At 34.1% G+C, this 23,238-nt stretch overlaps 2 protein-coding genes across 2 annotated transcripts; one reads left to right on the top strand and one right to left on the bottom strand.

Annotated features, from left to right (window-relative positions):
• Positions 1 to 365: 365 nt before the first annotated feature.
• On the bottom strand, positions 366 to 5,992 carry LOC123887558. Its single transcript, XM_045936888.1, has 4 exons — positions 5,834 to 5,992; positions 5,536 to 5,746; positions 2,041 to 5,433; positions 366 to 1,732 (listed from the first exon to the last, which is right to left on the bottom strand). The coding sequence occupies exons 1-4, from the start codon at positions 5,990 to 5,992 to the stop codon at positions 366 to 368; spliced, it is 5,130 nt and encodes a 1,709-aa protein (XP_045792844.1).
• A 6,257-nt stretch (positions 5,993 to 12,249) lies between these two features.
• Positions 12,250 to 21,677, top strand: LOC123884248 (protein transport protein SEC23-like). Its single transcript, XM_045933315.1, has 12 exons — positions 12,250 to 13,135; positions 13,628 to 13,801; positions 15,327 to 15,488; positions 16,843 to 16,985; positions 17,926 to 18,001; positions 18,107 to 18,282; positions 18,380 to 18,461; positions 19,344 to 19,421; positions 20,276 to 20,437; positions 20,532 to 20,795; positions 21,121 to 21,225; positions 21,340 to 21,677. The coding sequence occupies exons 1-12, from the start codon at positions 12,410 to 12,412 to the stop codon at positions 21,478 to 21,480; spliced, it is 2,289 nt and encodes a 762-aa protein (XP_045789271.1). The 5' UTR covers positions 12,250 to 12,409; the 3' UTR covers positions 21,481 to 21,677.
• The last annotated feature ends 1,561 nt before the right edge of the window (positions 21,678 to 23,238 follow it).

Below are 23,238 nucleotides of genomic sequence, written 5' to 3'. Positions count from 1 at the left end.
AATAGCATTTCTGTTGATTAATAAATTATAAGAGATACTTGAAACACAAGCAGTAACATAATCCATACAAAACAAATTCTTAACATGACAATTGAGAGGCCAAGATGAACAAGAAAGAAACCAAATACACAATGATAAACTTTTTTCCTCACAGATGGAACAAGAATACAAAGATCTAAGTATTTGAAGTCCTAATTAAATGCTGATAAAAATAATGAAACAAATACTAATAGAGCCTGGAATATTACAAAGTACGAAAATCTACGACTCGAATGAGTTAGCTAAAGAGCTATGAAGAGTTATCAAGGCTCAACAAACATAATGACATACAAACTGAGAGGAAAACATAAGCAGTGGCAATAGACTTAGCCAGAAGGAAACGCGGAACGGAGAAACTCCTCATCCTCGTGCTCAATCTGCAGATTCTTGGATTCCATTAGAACATCAATTTCTTCTTTTTTAAATTTCACAACAAAACCTAATGTGATTAGTTCAGAAAGTGCAGCAACATGATCAGGTTTCTCACGCAAAATGCCTTCAGATACCGCTTCAGAGAAACTTATAGCAGATTTCAATTCATCACCGGGAACTTCATTCATCTTCTGGATGATAAACCTTCGACTTTCCAAACGCGCCCTTTTGTTTGCTTTCTTTGTAATGATGTCTCCTGATGATAATGATAAACTATAGCTTACATTGATTGGCTCCATTGTCTCGTAGAAACTCAAGTTGGTAAGACTTTGAACAGCTTCGTGTCTCTTTTTTGGTTCCATTTTCAGTTTAGGTAATGCAAGAAAACCAAGAATAAGCCTAACCAACCCCTTTAAGTTGAAAATGTCATTTGGATCAACACAGTTCAGTTTATCACCATCATTCACCAAGGATGATTCATCTTTGCATAGTGATTCAGAGATATTTTTAACACCAATATTTCTGTAAATGTCGGATAGTTTAGACTTGGACAATGGTGCATTGTTATCAGACTTGGACGATGGTGTCATGTTATACTGAGGATACCATACAAAAACTTTCTCCTGCTCAAAAAGCTTCTTCATGTGAAGATTATCAGGAATAAAAGCATCTTTCTTATCTACCAGAAATATTTCATTATTTCCTGATGTTGCAGGTAGTTTCATCAAACTCTCCGCGGCAAGTTTTTTCTCTTCATATGCGCTCAAATGTTTTGAGATAGATGTCCAAAACTTGTAGCAATCATCATATTGCAACTGCTTCATTGAACTCCCCCAATCATTCCATAGATCAACATAATCTTCTACGGAGGGCTTATTCTTGACTTTCATTATAAAGTCGAAAAAAGGAACAATACTGCTATCATGATCATAGATATCTTCTAGAACATAAAACTTTGAACTAAAAAGTTTAGAAGGGTCTTGTATGATGCATTCTTTAGAATCAACCCACTTACCACCTTTATTTCCATCTGGAATCCAAATCTTGCTCGCAGCTTTCTCATGAGGTTTCCAGGTGTGTTTATATAAGTACAAATATATTTTCACGATGTTATCGTGATCAGAGAGAGACTCAGCGTGACTGGCAAGTAAAGAGCACCCTTTCCCAACTTCACTAATGACCCCTATTGCATTGAGTTCTTTTTGGAAAGATGCAATTTTAGGTCCATAAAAATCCTCATCAATAAAAGGTCCATCAGTTGGATTCAAGTAAGAACTCCACTTGGAATCAAACAATAAACACTTCGCTGGAGGCCTATAACCTGTAACATCCGAATTTTTTGAAATGTTAACTAACGAACTACTATGCCTAAAAAGAGAGTTTTGTTTGTAAATAATGAAAACAATTAGAATGCAGCAAACACCTTTTTTGAGTTCTCATTTGCTAAACTTATAATAAGGTATGTTACGTTGGAGAGATTCATAAGAAAATAGGATAGTAGTCCTAGAATATATTTTTTGTACTCTCATAATTTCATAAACAAAAACTGATTTCTAACAACAAATTGATGATGGAAATAAAAGAATCGTGAGAGTGAAGAAAACGTTAAGAAAAATTCTCGGTACTTACCAGCATGTGTCTTCAACCAATTTCCGGACAATATTTCTCTGAAAACATAAGTTAATCCAAGCTCATTTTCTTGCATTAGAAGTTGGATGCATTCAAGCAACGAAAACACACTTTGAGGACTAATGGTGGAGGGATCTGAAGGAAAATTCAGACAATCAGACACAAACTTTAATCCATCTTTCAATTCAGTAACAACACCGATGCTCTTCAGCTCTTTCATGTAACCATAACATTTGTCACTGTAACCGATGAAAGGGAGACGGGTTATAGGAGATATAGATTCCCACTCCGGACCATTTAAAATGCAATTTCTCGGCCACCTAAAACCACCAACACTAGTATGCAACCACTTCGTTGTACGTATGATGGTTAAGAAATCAGAAGGAAACATTCCTTCCAGCTGCCTGTAACATTTGAGAAATGAAATAACATGTTCTTGGTTAATTGAAATTTCCAATGCCTTTTTTTTGAAGAGAAAAGCAAATAGTTTTATAGCATTCTCAAAATCAACCACCACCCCGATTTTCCTTAGTTCATCTTTGTATGAGAAAATCTTCTCCCCGTAAAATTTATGATCGATAACAGGAAGATCATTGAATACATACAAAATGCAGCCCCACACTTGGTCATACAAAAAACATTCACTTGGTATTTTGAAACCCATGTTTGTCTTCATGCAGCTCACTCCCTTTATTGAATTTAAGACTCCGATCGGAACATTTGAGCATTTGATGCATTCCATTATCAGATAAACAGCCTCAGCTGTCAAAGAGGCCAAGTTGGATTGTGACTTTAAATGCTGAATGACAACTTGGTAATTCCCATGTAAGTTAATAATCACCCCCAACAACTTGAGCTCCTCTTTGTAACTAAATATTTCCTTACCATAATAAGAATGATCAATGAAAGGGATATCGCTAATTTGCGATGCAACTTCCCATTCTGAATCATTCAATACCGATCCCTCAGGTGATCTAAGACCATAAGATGTCTTTAGCCAACTTCCCTCTTTGATTTTATTGACAAAATCGTCCAAAGGAAGATGATTTCTCCAGAGATATTGGATGAAGTTAAGCATCATAAGAACATGACTCCTGGTTAAAGAGATAGAAGCTGCACGAGTCATTAGTTCTTTTCCGATGAATGCACATGCTTCCTCACAATTGAACATCACTCCAATTGTTTTCAACTCTTCTTTGTATTCATTTATTCTATCCCCATAGAAACTCTCGTCAATAAAGGGAATGTCAACAAGAACTGAACCACTTTGCCAAAATTTTCCCAATGAGCCAATTAAGAATGACTTTGAAGGAGACATGTATTCATTGCCTGTAACTTTAAGCCAGTTTCCTTCTTTTATGCATTCTAAGAACTTCTCCGGTAGGGGAACTCTCTTATGCTTCAGATCCCGAATCCAATCCAAAAGTAAAAAAGCATTGTCTTTGGTAAGTCGTGTATCCGCAGCTGAAAATCCAGCATTTGGAGGAGATAGATGAGGTATGTCAGAAGCTCCAACATGAGTTTTGAGGAATTCAATAAACTTCTCAGAATCTGTAGTTTGGCCTGCATAAGATGCGTTTAGGTACGCCTTTCCTAGTTCAACATAACCTTCATTTATCCATGGATTAGAAACCATTAAGTCTGCCCATTTGCTAACATTTGCAGGCAGAAGAACTCCGTTTCTGCTTTTTTTTACACGTCCTTGCTTGTCCACAAGTGGCATAGAACTACATAAATCATCAACCTCCTGACTTGACAAATAACCCGCTGACAAAGAGTGGTATAAGAAATGAGCAAATGCAATGGCAAGCTTGCGGTTACTTTTAATCGAACTGGAGAGGCCATTTGCAAAAATGTACCAATTCAGCCTGTCAACATTAACATTATCTGCAAGCCAATCTAACAAATCCTTCTTCTTCGAGATAGCTTGCTGTGTGCTTTCTGGCATGAAAAACTGGTTTGCTGCATTTCCAAATGTTTTGTTCCAATTGATCAAAAAAGAAGTCTGACTTGAGTCTGCTAGTATTACTCGCTTGGCACCTGCTTCTTTCTGTCTGCATTCTTCGATAGTGAAAAAAGACGGAGTCCCATCAGAAGAAACATATTTAATCAATGGGATATTAATGATATTGGAGTTATTCAACTTTTTAATAGACCAAGTTTTAGTAAAAAACATTAAAATCTCAAGATAGAGATTATCTGATACTCCATCGACAAGATTACAATTCTGTATACAGTTTGCATACCAATCAACCTCCACTAGTTTCACCCCTAAGAAATTGAGTATTGCACCATACTTTCTTTTATCAAATGAAGAATTCAAGATTTTCCTCCCATCATGAGAAGATAGGTCAAGCAAGTACACTTCTTCCTCTTTGGCCATTGTCAAAATATTCCAAAACTTAGGTAGTAGCCTGCGTACTTCACTAGGTTTACAGAAGTGCTTCTGATCTGTGAATGTCTCAATAGGAATAATTTTTTCTTCAAGCAGTTTTTCTTTGATTTTTTCACACACGCGACTGAAATTCTCTAAAGGAGTATGATGAATTGGAAGGAATTTGAACATAATAGGCAAGTTGGACACCGGAGCTGCATCTGATCCTGTGACAAGTGTGTTGAACGCATCTACAAAAGCTGATGGAACATATTCAAGTATCCCTTGATTCCACTTATCATCCAAGAGAATTGTCTCCCTTGATGAGGAAAGGACAAAATCTGCTTGAATTATGAAGGGCAAATTAGTAACCATATCTGTAGGAAGAAATGCATAAACCCCAGGAGAGCTCTTATCCGTGCGAAGCCTTTTAACCTTGTGAATGTGAAGCCTCTCCTCAAATGGGAAGGCCAATGTTACAACACACTCTTCCACATCCATTCTTCTTTCCACCACATTTTCCAACTTGACAGGAAACCTTTGTTTCCACATGTAGTAGCTGCATTGCTTTTCATCACTTCTATTTTCTCCCGCAGATAGATTGATTGTGTAAGACTCAGCATTCATGTTTTTCCTTGTCACAAAGTTGATCTCACTTGAAATAGACACAGCAGTTACAGTGTTCTTTTTGGGATTCTCGTTATCTTCTCTGACAGAAAGGTTTCTGATTTTCGAAAGGAAAAGTAAAACTTCCGGGTGAATGCTTGAGAGCTGCTTTTTCACAGGTTCAATCTTGTCCGGCTTCAGAGGCAAGACAATTACTGTAGTTGGAAGGGAATCTTTACCAGCACCGTATATCTGCTCTATGTCATGAAGGGTTGGCTTCTCCTCAACCCATTCAGGAACTATATACCCGAGACTGCAATGTGGACATGGCCTCTCACTGAACCTTATCTGATATCCGTTGCTAAAAATATAAGGCTGAGCAGTAACCAGAAAGACACTCTTGAAACCAATTCCTGAGATTCAACCATAGAAGAAATTCAACCATAAAATTCCTTCTCAAGGAAAAAGTACAAAATAAATTAAGAGACATTTAAATGTGACAACCGACAATATACCTTTTTCGCCTATGTAACCGCTGCTCCTATTGCCTTTCTTTGTTGATCGTCCAACACTGCAGATAGACTCAATGTTTTGTGGGGAGAAACCCTTTTCATTGTTGAAAATAAGTAACGTAGCTGGAGCACCGGTAGCTGTTATGTCCTTTGAAGTTATGATGAACTCCAACGTTGGACTCACTCCTTCATTATAGTGGTTATCTTCAGCATTCTGTATAAGTGAACCAAAATTTTACGATAATGAGTATCACCACTATAATTTGACAATATAATTGCAACGTTGGACTAGGTAAGGTACCTGAATGAGCTCCATGAGGAAATGAACATCTTTGGTATAAAGTTCATCTGAGAGATTCTTGACAGCATGATGAAGGTCCTCAGTCAAAGGGTTTTGATTGCCACCAATTGAGAACTTTTTTCTTCTTATCTCTTCAATGTGTTTTTTCTGTGTAGCCATTTTGCTAAAATCTTACTTCTAAAAATCAAGTGTTGCAAAGTAACTGTGGTAGTTAAGCACAAAATACAAAATGTGTAAGAGAATACATCAAGATTATTATGCAAGGTACCTTCTTCGACAAGTAAGGTGAAAATACACTTAAAAACTATTGATTACACCCTCAATTTTTCAATTGTTATATATACAATCAATAAATAGTTTGATTAATAATGACATTTTAAACATCTCATTATTCAAGTATTGATAAAAAACACATAAGAGTATAAATGAGAGAAAAATAATTAATGTAATCTTGAAAAACTTCACAATTTTTAGAAAATAATTTTTCATATAAGTTTGAGAATTGTTGCTATGTACAGATTATTGCTTATTGGGGAAAAAGGCAACAACTTATTGGATCAAACTCAGAGTGATTATCCTATAAAAATTATCACATTTTCATATTGAACTTTCCTAATGAGTTAGTTCAGTTTTTAATTCTGCTCTTATCCCTTCATTGCTTAGAAAATTCCTCAATTTGAGAAAGCTGATAATCCATTTTTCTCAAAAAATAGTGGAAGTGCATTGAACATAGTCTTAATTTACCGGAAGGATTATGGTCCTGTTTAGATTGACTTATTTGAAGTTATCTACCGACATAAGTACTTGTGAGACTTCTTAGGAGAACTTATGAAAACAACTTATTATGACATGTTTGTAAGCTGTTTTCAGCTTATTTTCATAAACTCTCCAAGATAACTTATGAAAACAGCTTATAGCGCATATACCAAAACAACTTAACTATTTTATAATTTTTTATAAAAATGGCTTATACGTAAGTGTTTGCTATGATAAGAGCTTATGCTATACAAGCTGTAAAATAAGTTGTTTATCCAAACAACACCTATAGACCAACTATTATGTAATTTGAAAAGTAATAGTAGTATTTTTCATGTGCATCAAGATTGAATATTACAACCTCAGTTACATAAATTAAAAATACATACTCCAATTGCATCAGTTCACCAAACTCAATGCTTGATTTGGTTGTATCCAAGGAAGATCAATGTTCTGCAGAAATTCAGGTAAAAAAAATGGATTATTGAGCAGAGAAAATTTAGTAATGATAAATATGAACTATGAACCACAGACACGCACCAGACATGACAAAGATACCGACACATTGAAACCGATAATAATTTAAGAAAATTAAATATTACCCCAAAAATCTTAAAAAATTAAGTACACGATCCTTTCACTTAGTATTTATTCAATAGGAGACTTCTAACTCACAGTTAACACACAACATGAAACAATATTTTTATTTTTCCGAATTGTTGGTTTTTTTAAAAATATCAAACAAACAAGGAACTTTTAAAAATAAATTTTATTTTTATTTTGGCAAGAAAAATAACTATTTTATATAAAAAAAAAAAAGTCTTTTTCACAAAAAATGCAACACATGGAATCTTAAATTTCAATCAAGAAAAAATAAAATGATTTTAAATCTATTATTACCTAATAAAAAGAATAAAAAAATTGATTTTAATTATTTACCACTGATTTTATACTAATCAATAATGGATGATTAATAGTCTACCAATAGTTAACCGATTCCGTAGTGATTTATGTTAAACTTGATAGGGAGGAACACGATTCGATCTCCGCAACTGTGATCGGATGGGGCTGGAACCACTTATGTCAGAACTGAATCAAATTAAACTGATGGTGAAAGCAAAGAAAATAATAATAAATAAATAAATAATATTTTCTCTTTAACCAAACAAACCTAAAATTAAGGAAAACAATACTTATCCTATAATATGGTATGTTACAGTATGTTACGGTGTAGCAAACTTTGTTCACATTTACATACAAAAAAATCAAATTTTCAGTGAATAAAAAAAATCTCAAATACTGACCTCCGAACCAGATTCAACTGGTGTGAAAACCAAAAAAAAAAATGATCTGAAGACCTAGATGATAGCTAGAATTTAACCCTAGTCATTTTCATGCATCACGTAAACTTGAAAGAGATCAATAAAACTGACACACATATTCAAGTATTCTAATAATATATTGTTAAATATATACAATTGAAAAATAAATTCACAAAAGAATTAATTAATTAATAATAGTATCAGAAAGAAGAAGAAGAAAAAACCAACCCTTGTGATCCTGATAAAAGATGGAGTCTTGAGTCTTGACCGACAAGTGTTTGATGTTTTTTTTTTTTGACATAAGTGTTTGATGTTTTTTGTTTCCCGCTAATGTTGTCATTAGTATCTCTAAAGTCAGTTATATATGGAAGTTTAATTATTATTTTCACCCACTATTTGAGGAAGTTAACATTTTTTTCCTTAAGTATTTCAAAAATAAAAATTCTTTATTTGAATTAAGCGGGGTGAATTTTAATTTTGAATTTCACATTTCTTTTACTGCATTTTCATTTTGGTTTTTAGGGAATTTTGAATTTCATATTTTTCATTTTTTGGGTCAATTTTGGTCTTTCAATTTTATATTATTTTTGATACATTAGAATTTTGTATTTATATGCTCCGTTAGTGTAAAGTTATTTTGCACATTCGTCCAATAATATTACGACACATCATGTATGGTAATTAAAAACACATGATGTGTCATATTCATTAAGTGATGTGGCAACGCGTCATTGGATATATGTGTAAAAAACTTTTACACCGATAGTGCACAACAATTAAACTCATATATAAATATAATGTTGGAATTAATTTAATATTAATCGAGACATGCTCGATAATAAAGAATATAACTATAATTATATTTTAGTCCAAAAACAAATAAAATTAAACTGAGCATGGATACAAGGTAGAAGTAACAAAAGAAATAAGGGACGAATGACAAGCATTTGTTGAGGTATGGTTCTTCTTCAATCATGTTTGGAATTTTAGAAATCATATGAACGAATTTAAGTAACAAACTCAGGGGTGGAAGATCTAGAAGAAAAAAAAATTGTTCGCATCTAACAATGCAAGCTAATCTAATTTTTTTTTCAATTTTTGTTATTTACACACTTGCATTCTATCGTTACGAGGGGTATAGGATTGGAAGGTCAGGGGACGTGTGTGAGGCTCAGGGGACGCAAAATGAAAGAATCTTATATTAAATGATATGGAATGACTTCATTTTACTTCACAAAATAAAAGTAAACTATCAGTCCAAACAATAAAAGAGCACTTCGGCTAATGAATAAATAATTTAAATATGGGTCTTGTTAACATGTGTATATAGGGCACATGATAAAGTATCTTAATATAGAAATTTAACATTTAATAATGATACAAGACATTTAATGTTTGAAAAGTTAAAATGCACAAATTCTAAGGCATAATTTCTATTTTTACTACCTTAACATGTGCCATATATGCACATGTTAACATTCTCCTTTAAATATTCAAAGTAAGACCAGGATCCATACATCGATCTTTACCAATTTTTAACCCGTGTCCATTAAAGAAATACACCAACATATCTCCTTCTTAAAATCGAAAATTGCTTTTTTCACCCCCATTGTTTCCTCCAAGCCCCCCCCCCCCCCCCCAAAGTGATCATTTTGACCCTTTAAATGTGTTTGGACTCTAGAATCCGAAATTTGTTTGTTATGGACCATACAATCCGAAATCAGTTTAAACAAGCAATTGACTGGTTATGCCTGCGTTGTACGTGATGTTTTGCCCAGAAAAACCTGGGTTTGGACTGTACAATCCGAACGTCCTTATTTTTAATGTGTTTGGAGAATAGAATCCGAAACTTGTTTGATATGGACCATACAATCCGAAACCAATTTAAACAAGCCAGCCACTGGCTATGCCTGACTTGTACATCGTTGATGGTTTGCCCAGGAAAACATGACTTTGGACTGTACAATCCGAAATGCTTTGCTTTTTAAAATTTTGCATCATTTCGGATTCTACCAACCGGAAACGCTGATATTCAGTTCGTAGGATCCGAATAGAGTCTATATAGCCTATATGACAGAAGTTGCACTTTCATAACCACTTGGACACTCAATCGGGAGCTTTGGAACTAGGGCAATTTTTTGGTGTATCAAAGGCTTGAAAGCAACGTTTATTCACTCAAAGAGGGTCGCAATACTCAATCGAGGTCATACAAGAGGTATGCCCTTTAAACCGTTAATTTTTTCAATTTTCATGGTTTTATGATTGCATTCGCCTTTGGATCACACAATCCGAAACTATTTCGGATCCTACATGCCAAACTGGGCAGTTTTTTTAAAATTTTGTAAATTGTTCATTTTATAATTTTCTGCATAAAACATGATTTCGGACTGTACAATCCAAACATGTTAATTTGTTTGTCCATTTCGGTTCGCATGATCCAAACTTGTAATTTGCTTGTCCATTTCGGACCGTACAATCCAAACCTGTAATTTGCTTGTCCTAATGTATTTCGGATTCTAGAATCCATATCATCCTGAACCCCCAAGTTCAAGGTTATTTTGGAATTTTTGGGGGGTTTAAGAGGAATACGGGGGCGAAAAAAGCAATCTTCACCACGTAATTTAGTTCAGCCTGTATTTAACGAAACATATTTGGCTAAGAATCATTACTTTTTTTTATATTCGAAAAATAATGAATGAAAAATGTAACAACAAATACAACATTCCTTTTAAGTTATCAATGAAAGGATTTTTTTTGGTTAATCCTAAAAAAATGCTTTCATTATCAACTTAAAAAATTCACATAAATTGTTAAAAACTTAAATAAATTGGATATGTACGTTATCTCTTGTATGGTAGGTTTCGGCCCCGTTTGATCCTATTTATTTTCTACTTTTCTACTTTTTCTTAAAAGAAATAGAGAAGTAGAAAATTGTATTTGACTCAATTTCTCCTTAAAATTAGAGAAATAAAGTAAATAAGTAGAAAATAAGGAGAAGTTGGGTCAAACACAATTTTTTACTTATTTACTATTTTAATAAGAAGAAAAGAAAGTGAAAAATAAGTAGTTTCATCGATTTTCTCCTTAGTTACTTTTTTGGTTCCTATGCAAAATCTACTTATATATAATGTAGTTATATCATTGAATTTCTTTTCCTCTCTTGCTTTGAGAGAAAACCTCATTTATCTATTGTTTGAATATTCTCCTTTTCTCTCGTGTTTAGTATATGAACATGATCGTTTTGATGAGTCAGCAACTTTGTCACCTTTCCAATTTCCTTTGTCTTTCTTATTTTTGAATGTTGTCTACCATTCTTTCTACTAGTTTTGACTTAACATTCACCTCATTTCTCTTCTTGATGATCATGAATCTCTCTTCTCACGAGTCTCAAGAGAACTTAACAATTATTCAACAAATTTCACAAATATATACATTAAAGTCTTTCTATTCTTAGTAGACATTATGGCTCTGTTTGGGCAAATGCCACTCCACAAAAAAAAAACATTTATCAATTTTTCAATATCATCAACAAGTGAGAAGGGAAGAGTAAACATACTCATAATATAGGAAGGTATCGCCTGAAGCACCGACTTTATAATTATTTTCTTACCCTTTGACAGTGCACACCGTCTCCAAGAATTCATTCTCTCCCAAATATGATCCTTAATGTAGGAAAATGTTGCTTTATGGCTTCTTCCGATCATGGACAACAACCCAAGATATATACAAGTACCCAAAACGTGTTTGACACCAAGAATGCAAGATAGGTCTTCTTTAGTTGCTTGAGACATAGTACGACTAATAAAACTTTAGACTTTACTAAATTAATTTCCTGACTTGAAGTTTGTTCATAAGCATGTAAGATCATCATAAGTTCATTCATCTCAGCTACATTAACCCTACAAAATAAGAAACAATCATATGCAAATAAAAGATGAAAGACCTCTTGAGTTCCACGACGAATTCTCACACCATGAATGTCATCCCACCCAACAGCCTGGTGAATTTGAGAAATTAATGGCTCTACCGCCAAAATAAATAAATAAGGAAAAAGATGATTGCCTTGCAGCAATCCTCGACTTCATGAAATAGGATCAACTCGATCATAATTCATAAGCATCGAGTTTAAACTCATAAATAATTTTCCAATTTTAACACTAAAATTGTGCTAATTTCACCATTAAAAAAATAGTACTATTTGGATTCTTCATATAGAAAATTAATGTATGTCTAAATAAAAAAAGCTAGCTTTGTCAATAAAATAAAAGCTACTCATGTACCAAAAAATAAAATAAAAATAAAAGCTACTCATAAACTTAAATAAAATCTAGTAAACTTAAGTAAATAAAATTAAAACATTAGTCTAATTTTTATTTCAGCATTGAGTCCTTTTTCTAGGTGCGTCACAACGTAACACCCAAACAAAACAAATTTCATTATTTCCGTTCTTCAAAAACCAAAATTCTCCGATCATCACAACTCCGATTCCAAATCATCAATGGCGGAATTCATCGATCTCGAATCTCAAGACGGCGTTCGAATGCCATGGAACGTAATCCCCGGCTCAAAACAAGAATCAACAAACGTCGTCGTTCCTGTTTCCGCAATCTACACTCCAATCAAACACTTCCCTTCCATGCCACTTCTCCCTTACTCACCTCTCCGTTGTCGCACTTGCCGTTCAATTCTCAATCCATTCTGTATCGTCGATTTCGCCGCCAAGATCTGGATCTGTCCATTCTGTTTCCAACGGAATCATTTTCCACCACATTACGCTTCAATCTCCGATGATAATCTTCCGGCTGAGCTTTTTCCGCAATATACAACCGTTGAATATGATTCACCAGGTGATACTTCACCGCACGTGCCTCCTGTGTTTCTATTCGTTGTTGATACGTGTGTTATTGAAGAAGAAATAGGTTTTCTACGATCGGCGATTTCGCAAGCGGTTGAGCTTTTACCTGATAATTCTCTTGTTGGACTTATTACTTTTGGAACTTTTGTTCATGTTCATGAGCTTGGATTTGGTATTGTTCCGAAAACTTATGTGTTTAGAGGATCTAAAGATATTTCTAAGGAGCAGTTGTTGGAACAGATGAGTTTTTTTGCAAAGAAACCGAAGCCGGCGGTTGGTGTTGTTGCTGGTGCAAGGGATGGACTTTCGTCCGAGAGTATTTCTAGGTTTTTGCTTCCGGCGTCCGAGTGTGAATTCACACTTAATTCGGTAATTTGCTTGGTTTAGTGACTTTAGTCTGTGTTGAAAAGTTTGTTTGTGTGTTGATCAGAGTTGTCGGTGTCAGATTGCGGAAAACAGTGGTTTGGTTTGTTTTGTTCTGTTCAAATTCCGGCGATATAGCAGCGCTGCTATAACCACTATTTAACAACACTCCGTGATAATATAGCAGTGTTGTTAAATAGTAGCTATAGTAATGTGATATAGCTGTATAGTATAGTAGAATTTGAACAAATTGCAACTGTTCCATGATACACTATTTATTATAAAATGTTGCCAAATAGGTGCTATAGTGGTGTGGCGCTATGATATTGTTGTGTAGCGGAATTTGAACAAACTGCTATTTTCTACAATCTGTGGTTGACAACGTTGTACTCGCGTAGCAATGGTGATTTGTTTAAATTTTGCTATGCTGTAGCCGCAATTTCACAACATTGGTATTGATGAATTGTGTATGAATTGTGGTTTGGTTTGTTTTTGCAGGTTTTAGATGAGTTGCAGAGGGATCCCTGGCCGGTGCCTGGTGATCAGCGGGAGGCGAGGTGCACCAGCACGGCGCTGAGTATTGCGGCTAGTTTGTTGGGGGCGTGTGTTCCTGGTTCTGCTGCAAGAATAATGGCGTTTATTGGGGGACCAGCAACCGAAGGACCTGCTTCTGTAAGTGTTTCTCTTCTTACTTACAGGGTGACAGTGTAATTAGTTTGATAGTGTGTTGGACATGAAGGTATGTTTGGCCAATAGAAGTATATAGTGTAGGTTTACTTGTGTCTAGCTATTGAAGTAGAGATTAGAGAGTAGCTTTTGTTCAAATGCATTGGAAAACGCGTGCATTGAAATCCAAACACATACTATACAGTCAAATTAATTGCGAATGATATATCATCATTCATGGTATTAGTCCATAAATAATTGAAATTTGAAATTACACACACTGTGCCCGTACTTGAATGCGTATTTCGTTGGTTAAATTAGTCCTAACGACCTCAGGTTAGAATATTTTTGTAACTAATTCACTAAAAGATTGCACATTGGAGGACTGAAATGTTATTCAGGAAAATATTTATCTTTTAGAAACTAATCCGTTTATTTATTTATTCTATACTTATATCTATTCGAGGCAAATTTTACTTGACATCTATTCGTGTTGTAAGGTAAAGCTTAATTCTTCCAACATGAATATGCGCTCTCATTTGAAAAGTTCTGTATGTGTGTGTTGTGCAGTATGTATAAGCTTCCGAATCTGCATCTTAATGTACTACATGTAACATACATATACGATTAGTTATTGACTTTAAACAAGAACAAGTAGTTTTGTGGCCTTTGTTTTAGAGGTTAAGGTAAAATTATTTTAGGCTTTATTTACTTATTAGAATCTACCTTTTTACTTTTAAGTTATTTCTGACAAAGTTATCTAGTTCGAGTGGGATATGGATTCTCTACATTCAAAACCATACATTCACTTAAGTTTAGTGCAAAAATGCTAGGAGAGAGAATGGAGAGAGATAGTATAGTAGATGGTAATGACAAAATTGACCTTAAAAGTAAACTAAATGTAAGTGAATGTAGATTTTTTTAATGTAGAGAATCTAAATCCTTTTGAGTGGATGGAAACTGTTGTAGCTCTATTTACATTTCATCTTATGATTTTAGAGAATTTTGTGGTTTCTTGAGTGGGTTTTTTCTTCCTCAGTTTTGTCCTTTTGTTGTTTCTTTCGGAGTACCATCTCTTGTAGTTTTTCCCTTCGTCTTCAGAAATTCATCTTTATCAAGACAAAAATATGTTATGGAGGCATTTGGGGCCCATTTGGATTTGACTTATTTTTGAGCTTATGAAAATAGCTTATGCAAATAAATAAACTTTTATGTTGATTCATAAGTTTTCAATGTCAAAAATACATAAAAACTTATTTATTTGCATAAGCTGTTTCGCATAAGCTCAAAACTAAGCCAATCCAAACGGGCCCTTGTTCTCTTGGCATTTTGACAGTAGTGTGTATGATAATGATTGGCCTCTATTTTATCATTGCCTATATCAAGGAGGTGGTATTTGATTGTTTAGGAACATAGTTTTAGATATTTCATTTACTTTTACTGATGCCATGGACAAAAATGATTTCCATCTCATTTGGTTGGTTGGCGACACTCAATTGTTTCTGTTCTTACGAACTCCTGTATACTGTAGATTGTATCCAGACAACTTTCGGAACCAATTCGCTCCCACAAAGATCTGGATAAAGATTCTGTGCCACATTACCATAAATGTGTGAAATTCTATGATGGGCTTTCGAAGCAGCTTGTACATCAAGGTCATGTGCTAGATCTCTTTGCTTGTGCTCTTGATCAGGTAAAATTTTCTCTTTTTTCAATTGCCCTTTTCTGGTTGGTATCCATCATTATGCTTGTTTGTAAGCTGGTGACTGAATGTATCTGTTTTCCACCTAGAGAACTCTTCACCTTTCCACTTCTTTTGAGCACATAATATTTAGATGAGAGTTTATATTCTGAGTACATTCAGTGTAATCAAGAATTTGTGATAATGGTTTAAATTCTAATTCTCTTCTTCAGTTGTTTCCATACTCTTAAATTTTTCTAAGTTTTTCAAAGTATTTTATGTTGAAATTTCTTATGCATACCTAATCTTCATTCACTAACTTAGTAAAATCCTTGGCCTCACATCTTTTTATTCAATAATAGCGGCTGGATTAAAATTTATTGACCATAGTATGACTGTGTAACCAAATGCTCCAAATAGTAACAGGAGTTGCACGTTGCATAAAAAGCTAGCCTCGTCGTGTCCACCGAAATCACTAGTGTTTATATTTAGTAACCAAGAATTGGTCCAAGGAGATGGGGACACCTAGTGTTAGAAGAAAGGCAATGTATTCCACAAAGAAACAACACCAGATTACAGAACAATGCAGGAAATAGTAGCTCTGAAAGACTCCCTTTACTGCCAAAATCTTTTCATCTTCTGCTGTTCTTCAGTCTTTAAGTGCTCTCAAGAACAACAACTATAACAACAGAAACCTGTTTCGGGGTTGTGCATATGAATCAAGCGACATCATGATGCCTTATCATGAATCATGCTTAAAGACGAACCATTATTTGCCGCTCTCAACTCAATTAAAAAAGGGATTCCATATAGATGACCTTTAAACCAGTTCACTCGTTTTATAACCACCAAAAGTGTTTACCAAACAGAGAGAATTTGAAACACCTGAGTATAATAATGTTTACAAATTACAATTTCTTTTCCATGAACATGTTTTTTTTCCCAACTGTTTTCTTTGTTTTAAAGGGATTCTTGAGCTTCCTTGCTTGTAACCTTCTCATCATCTATTATAAGATTGTAATTTTATTGGAAAAATTGTTTCAATCATTTTTTATATTTTTTTATCAATAATGTTTCAATAATGTTTTCATTAAGCTTAAGTGTTGTTTTATATCTTGAGGTATCCTGGAATGACGCCTCCTACTATAAATAACTTGACTGTCCAACTTCATAATTCCTCTTGTTTGAAATCCTTGGCTAATTTCAAGGAGATTAGAAATTAAAAATGTTGAGCATTTTGTTAACTGTCCTACTTGATTTTGTTTCTATTGAAATTGTGTTATGCTTGGCTTTTAGTTTTTAGGTGGTCTGTAGGGTGACATGTTTTATTGTTTAATTGCTTCAAATATTTGTAATCACATTCCAGGTTGGCATTGCTGAGCTTAAAACTGCTGTTGAAAGGACTGGGGGCCTTGTTGTACTTACCGAAAGTTTTGGCCATCCAGTGTTCAAGGATTCACTTAAGCGTGTTTTCCAATCGGGTGATTATGATCTGGGCCTAGCATCAAAGTAAGTCATAAAAGATTTTAATTTTTCTATGATAACGATTGCCATGAATTTCTCATTTCTTGCTTTTGTAGTTAAGTGTTAGGTAACCCCACCATTCTTGCTCCCCTTTTCTCTGCTGCTCAATATTCAGACTGTTTTGGCGTTGTCCTCTGCTGTCCATGGCCTCCCCAGTGCCACAATTCCATTGTAGTCAGCTTTTCTTGTATCAAAGACTGTGTTCTTGAATCTTGATCCTCTCACCAGCCTCCATTTATTGGAGTATCTTATCTTTACTAAGCATCTTTTCTTTCTCGCTGTACAAGTTGATTCTTGCTGAGACAACAAGTTTTAGGGTTAAGGAATGAGGAAAAGAGAGAAAGGCGGCGAACTATAATTTTTTGAAGTTGATGATTGCACTTAATTTTTGAAAATTCTCAAAGGTGGTCTAGAAGTTGAAACCATTTTAATGGCCTATACACTGAGCGACTAGTTGATAACCATTATAAATGGATACTATTAACAATTACTGGAGGATTCTATATCCTGTTTACATTGATAGGATAACAAACCAAAAATAATAAAATAATGATATTGACAACAACATTAATTTTATGATACCATTTATAACAACAATTTTGGAATTTGAGGAGTATACCATAGTAAACACAGTGGCAAATAGTCACTAACAGATTGGGAGTACCCAAACCACAGTTGCTGGATTAATACAAGTAATTCTGTGGCATCTGGATTCAGAAACATGATTTCTGGCTATGAATAAACTAAGTTTAATAGGTTACATAGTACCTTTTGTCCAAATCTGAAAGGTCCCTCTACCCAGAAACAGAATCATATCCTGTGGCTTCTGATTCCAGCCAGACACATGTTTTCTGACCGGGAAAAAGAAATCAACGAGCTGAGGGAGTTGATTGACACTTAACCTTATTTTATCTTCTTTGTGCAGTGGAATATTTGAGATAAACTGCTCCAAGGACATTAAAGTCCAAGGGATTATTGGCCCTTGTGCTTCTCTTGAAAAGGTATATCTACTCTAGAAGCTTTGTTCTATCCTTTTTTGCATGTTAAATTTTCTATAGACTCCCCCATCAGAAAAAAAATGTTTAGCTTCTTCTTTGTATATGCAGAAAAGCCCATTATGCTCAGATATTGTTATTGGTCAAGGGGGTACTAGTGCATGGAAGATGTGTGGCCTTGACAAATCAACATCACTCTGTCTGTTTTTTGACATCGTGAGGAAGGAAACTCCTGACGCTACAATGCAATCCACAAGCAATCAATTTTACTTCCAATTCTTGACTTAGTATGAAAACCATCTTAGTGCATTTTTGAGTAATCTGTTGTCTGTTGTGGTAATGTGGTTGAAATATTTCTCACTCATCACAGATTTTTTACTTCAGTTATCAGAATAACAGTGGACAAATGAGATTTCGGGTTACAACCCTTTCACGTAGATGGGTTGCTGGACCAGGAAGCATACAGGTAAGCTTTCATCTACCACCCTTTGATTCTCTAAATTTAATTATTTTGATATCCGTTATTAATACCACAAAGTAAATCATTTGGGTTTGTCATATTGTAAAATTTATTATAAAAAAATGGTCTTGAGAATGATATACACACATTTCATTATAAATAAGGAATTAACGTGCAAAACAAAGACTTCTCTTGATTACCAATTTACCATTCTATTTCTTCCCTTGCATATTTAGCAGGGCAAATGATGGAGACATCATTTTATGAGCTTGTTTTGGATTAATTTATACACAATTTTTCTTTAATTACCCTTTCTTATTTTACTCGTCCTTGCTGAACTGGAGTTCTTATCAGGATAATGATTAATGCTGGTTTTATATTCATTAGCATTTACAATTAGCTAATGATAACATGTTATTAGTTTGACCTGTGTTTGGAGATGTGCTTTTGTTGTAATGGGAGAAAATGTGGGAACTTTTAGCTGGTTTTCTTGGGATGTTGGGGAAGCCTTGAATCTTTGTCTATCTAAAACTTCATTAATTCCTGATGATCTGATGGTAGTGAAAGTTTTATTGGGGTTGATATTATAATTTCTTATAAAAATTGTCATGAATTTTATATTTCGCCTTTTCTCTCTGACATTTTACAGCAGGGCTTATAGTGATTTAATATTTCATGATATGATTTTATCAAGTAAAGGAGTGCTAGGAACACTCTTTTCACCCAATAAGTGAGTGTTCCTCGCATTGCTCTATCGAGTAAATTGAGTACTCTATATTCATTGCCGGAGTTACAATTATTTCCGAATTGTTTGTTAAAAATTCATCACTTAAGTCATTTTCTGAAATTCATCGTTGTTTTATACCAGTTATGTGTAAAATTTTGTAGGACTTGATTTCTGGATTTGACCAAGAAGCAGCTGCTATAGTCATGGCACGCCAAGTGTCTTTCAAAATGGAAACGGAGGTGTGTTCTGTATATTTTCTGCACCTTTTGAAATTGTATTTTAGATTATTGTATCTTAAGCCTGTTCCACATGTATATTGTAGTTTTTAGCTGGATATAATCTCAGCCTCAATTTTTGTGCCTTTAAATTAGCCCTCCAAATTGGTTTCATAATATATATATCCACAAAAAATAAAAAAGAATTATCAATGGCTCAATCGTGTAATAGTTCTATCAAAAAGGAATGGAGGTTATATGGTTTGAATCCTACTTTGTTCATTTTGTTATTTTTATTCTTTCCTGTTTTCCACAGGTGCTATTAAAAAATTGGCCAGCAACACTTATTTGATTAACAATATCACAAGATGTAACAAAAAACACAATATCATGAGATGACATTATAATTAGTGTTTTAAAAATTATAAAATTTAATAATAAAGAAAGATACAATATTATTATCAGTTTTAGAAAGGCCGCGGTTCGAATTTTGCTTTAGTCCCTAAAAAACACACGTTTTCTGGACCATTTCTCTAACATGCTTTACTTAATTATTATGTATTATAGTTCTGTAAATTGATTATTCCAGTGGAGCATGAGATTTTTCAAAAGAAATGGAAATATTACAACATTTATAGTGGCACAGGGTTTCCGTTTTTTTATTCCATTCATGAAAAAGAAAAAAGGAATCAAAACCCATTACACTTTGTTGACAAGTACATTGACACATAAGTAGTCTTTGGCAGTTTGTTTATCGCATATCACATACTGTGGACATACTTTTCTCCTTCTCGCTGATTAGCTTGATATGGTTTTCTGTCTGCTTATGTAATATGTCGTTGTTTTGACATCCTGCGACAATGCAACTTTTGTATCAGGCTGAATTTGATCCTATCAGATGGTTGGATAAGGCATTGATAAATTTGTGTTCCCGGTTCGGAGATTTTCAAAAAGACACCCCATCTTCATTTAGTTTGTCTCCCAGGTTGTCAATATTCCCACAGTTTATGTTTCATTTACGACGTTCTCAGTTTGTTCAGGTATGCATTTCACGTTTTCACTTTTCAGACCTGTAATAATGTTTGTTATTGCTTCAACATTGTTTAATTTTTTTCATTAATTATATTATTGCAGGTCTTTAACAACAGCCCAGATGAGACTGCTTACTTTAGAATGATTCTAAACCGGGAAAATGTTACCAATTCTGTTGTCATGGTTCAGCCTTCATTGATTTCGTATTCGTTCCATTCTGGTCCTGAGCCTGCTCTTCTCGATGTCGCAGCCATTGCGGCCGACAGAGTGCTGCTTTTGGATTCGTTTTTCACAGTCGTTATTTTTCATGGTTCAACCATTGCCCAATGGCGCAAGGCTGGATATCATAATGAACCAGAACATCAGGTATTCTTCGTACATGTTATTGCTAATCTAATATCCTTCGGACATGTTGTTGCTAATCTAATATTGTGTCTGCTAGTTACAGTAAAAATAAAAATTGTGTCTGGTAGTTCCAGTAAAAAAACAAATATCGTGTCTAATAGTTATTTCTGATCAGAATTTTTCTGTGGGAGTATAATTTTTCTGCTAGTAAAATCAAATAGTCTCTGCTAGTTACAGTAAAAAAACAAATATTGTGGCCATCTTTTATTAACAACATTGCTAATGAGTAATGATCTTATTATCTTCACATTGCCAATTTAGTTAATTTGAGTCAAATATTTTGCAGGCATTTGCTCACTTGCTACGAGCTCCTCATGATGATTCAGATTTAATAATGAAAGAGAGATTTCCTGTGCCTCGCCTGGTTGTTTGTGATCAGCATGGATCCCAGGTTACATTCATATACTTTGAATTTGTGTTTTGCATATTATTTTTGCTTAAGATGACTTTGTCCATTTTTTTTCTTCGACATCTGATATGTTTGGCGTTCATGCACAATGTGCAGGCTCGATTTCTACTAGCAAAGTTAAATCCTTCTGCAACATATAACACCGAAGCTTCCCTCCCCGGAGGGGATATTATCTTTACGGATGATGTTAGCTTTGAGGTCTTCCTGGATCATTTACAGAGATTAGTAGTTCAATAGAATTATAGTCAGCGTGTCCTGTGACTTTTTATGTAAAATTTTCCTTGGATTGCTATTATTATTATTTCCAATTTTGTGAAAAATCTTGTAATTATTTGCTCAATGACAGGGAAGAGTAGATATACTTTTTACTGTAGCTAATTACTCATATTTTAAAAAATTATTTGGCGTCGAACCTAGTTGATTGGCCTTGAGCATATGCTGTTTTGGCTTTTATTCTTCAGAACATTGTTAATGGTACCCCTACATTTAAGATTGTAACCCTAATAAATTAGTTTTATTTCATAAGTACTCCTCTCAAGTATATTTCAAGTTGTTGAACCCTTGATACCATAAAAAGATGTGTTTTATTTAACAGAAATAAGAATACATTGCCAAACGATTAAAGATCCTTCGTTAATCCTTGTGTAATTGGACTATGATTCTATTATATTGGTCATATTGTTGTGAAGATTATATACGGTCATCACTTGTATTATATACGGTCATATTGTCGTGAAGATTTTGAAAGTGTCCATTGCTATAATTTTTAAATAAATAAAGGATATAAATGTACTGTCGGATATGTTTTGAAATCTCGATAACAAGAAGTCATGAGTTTTTTTCTCAAGGTGCTGTATTTTCGCCCCAGGCGAAATTTGTGTGCAGGAAAATAAAAAATTTCTGTTTTATTGCCCCAGACGGAATTTTCTGTGCCCCAGGCAAAATTATGCGGGTTTGTTGATTTTTTGAGAAAAAAAAAATCTTTTCTTGGAGGACACTTTGACTTGGATTTGTTTTGTTTTAAAATAGATTTGTTACTAATTTTTGGCATATATTTTTTTCTATAAATAGGGAGTGCTTTATTCATAGAAAAACAATAGAGCAACTCAAGAAAAGTAGAAATGTAGGGAATCAATTAGGATTTATCGCCGACATAAGGCTAGAGTTTTGGAGAGAAACAAGAGAGGTTATCTCTCGGGTTGATTCTAGGGTTGAGCAAAGGGAATTTGATTAAACCTTGAGAAACACTTATCAAATTGAGTCTCTTAGCCACATGAAGAGATTCGGGTTTTGGGTAGAATTAAGATTAATTCCTTGTAACCGAATTTCTTTTGTAAAATTACTCTTTGATTTAGTGGAACAGAGGGGCTGCTCTCTCCCTAGACTAGGTCATTGTTGTACTGAACTAGGTAAACAAACATTGCGTTCTTTCTTCTCCTTTATATTATTTATCGGTGTTGTTATTATTATTGTTTATTCTGATTAATTATTGGTTGTCGTTCTATTGCTTCACACATCAAGTTTTCATTGGTGTGATTTAATTGACGAATTCAACAATTGGCGTCCACGGTGGAGCAATAGGAACAATTTGAAGTGAGCACCATGATTTATAAGTGGGATATCGAGGGCCTTTCCGAAAGCAATTTGAAATTGTGGAAAGTGAAGATGAAAACAATTTTAATGTTCGAGATGATGGATAAAACATGGAGTGTTGTTATCCGGTGCCTCGAAGATAGAGAGTTCACGGAGATTGCGAAGAAGGTCGGCCTGAAGAGGCGGTGATAATAATACTCGACATTAGCCTGACGAGGCGGTGTAACGACCCAAATTTATTTTTCGCTATTTAAGTGTTTAATTAATTGTCGATGTAGCTTTTAATTAAGTTAGTGACAAATAATTATCAAACTCTATAATGGAGCACTTTTTACATGTATACAATTCTAAATAAAATATATTTGGACGCGCACACATAAAAAAAATTAAATCATTTAATCA

The sequence above is a fragment of the Trifolium pratense genome, linkage group LG5 (genome assembly GCF_020283565.1).
Source record: "Trifolium pratense cultivar HEN17-A07 linkage group LG5, ARS_RC_1.1, whole genome shotgun sequence".
NCBI classification, from domain to species: domain Eukaryota; kingdom Viridiplantae; phylum Streptophyta; class Magnoliopsida; order Fabales; family Fabaceae; genus Trifolium; species Trifolium pratense.
The sequence above is the reverse complement of the archived record's forward strand: the minus strand, read 5'-3'. Positions and strand labels throughout refer to the sequence as shown.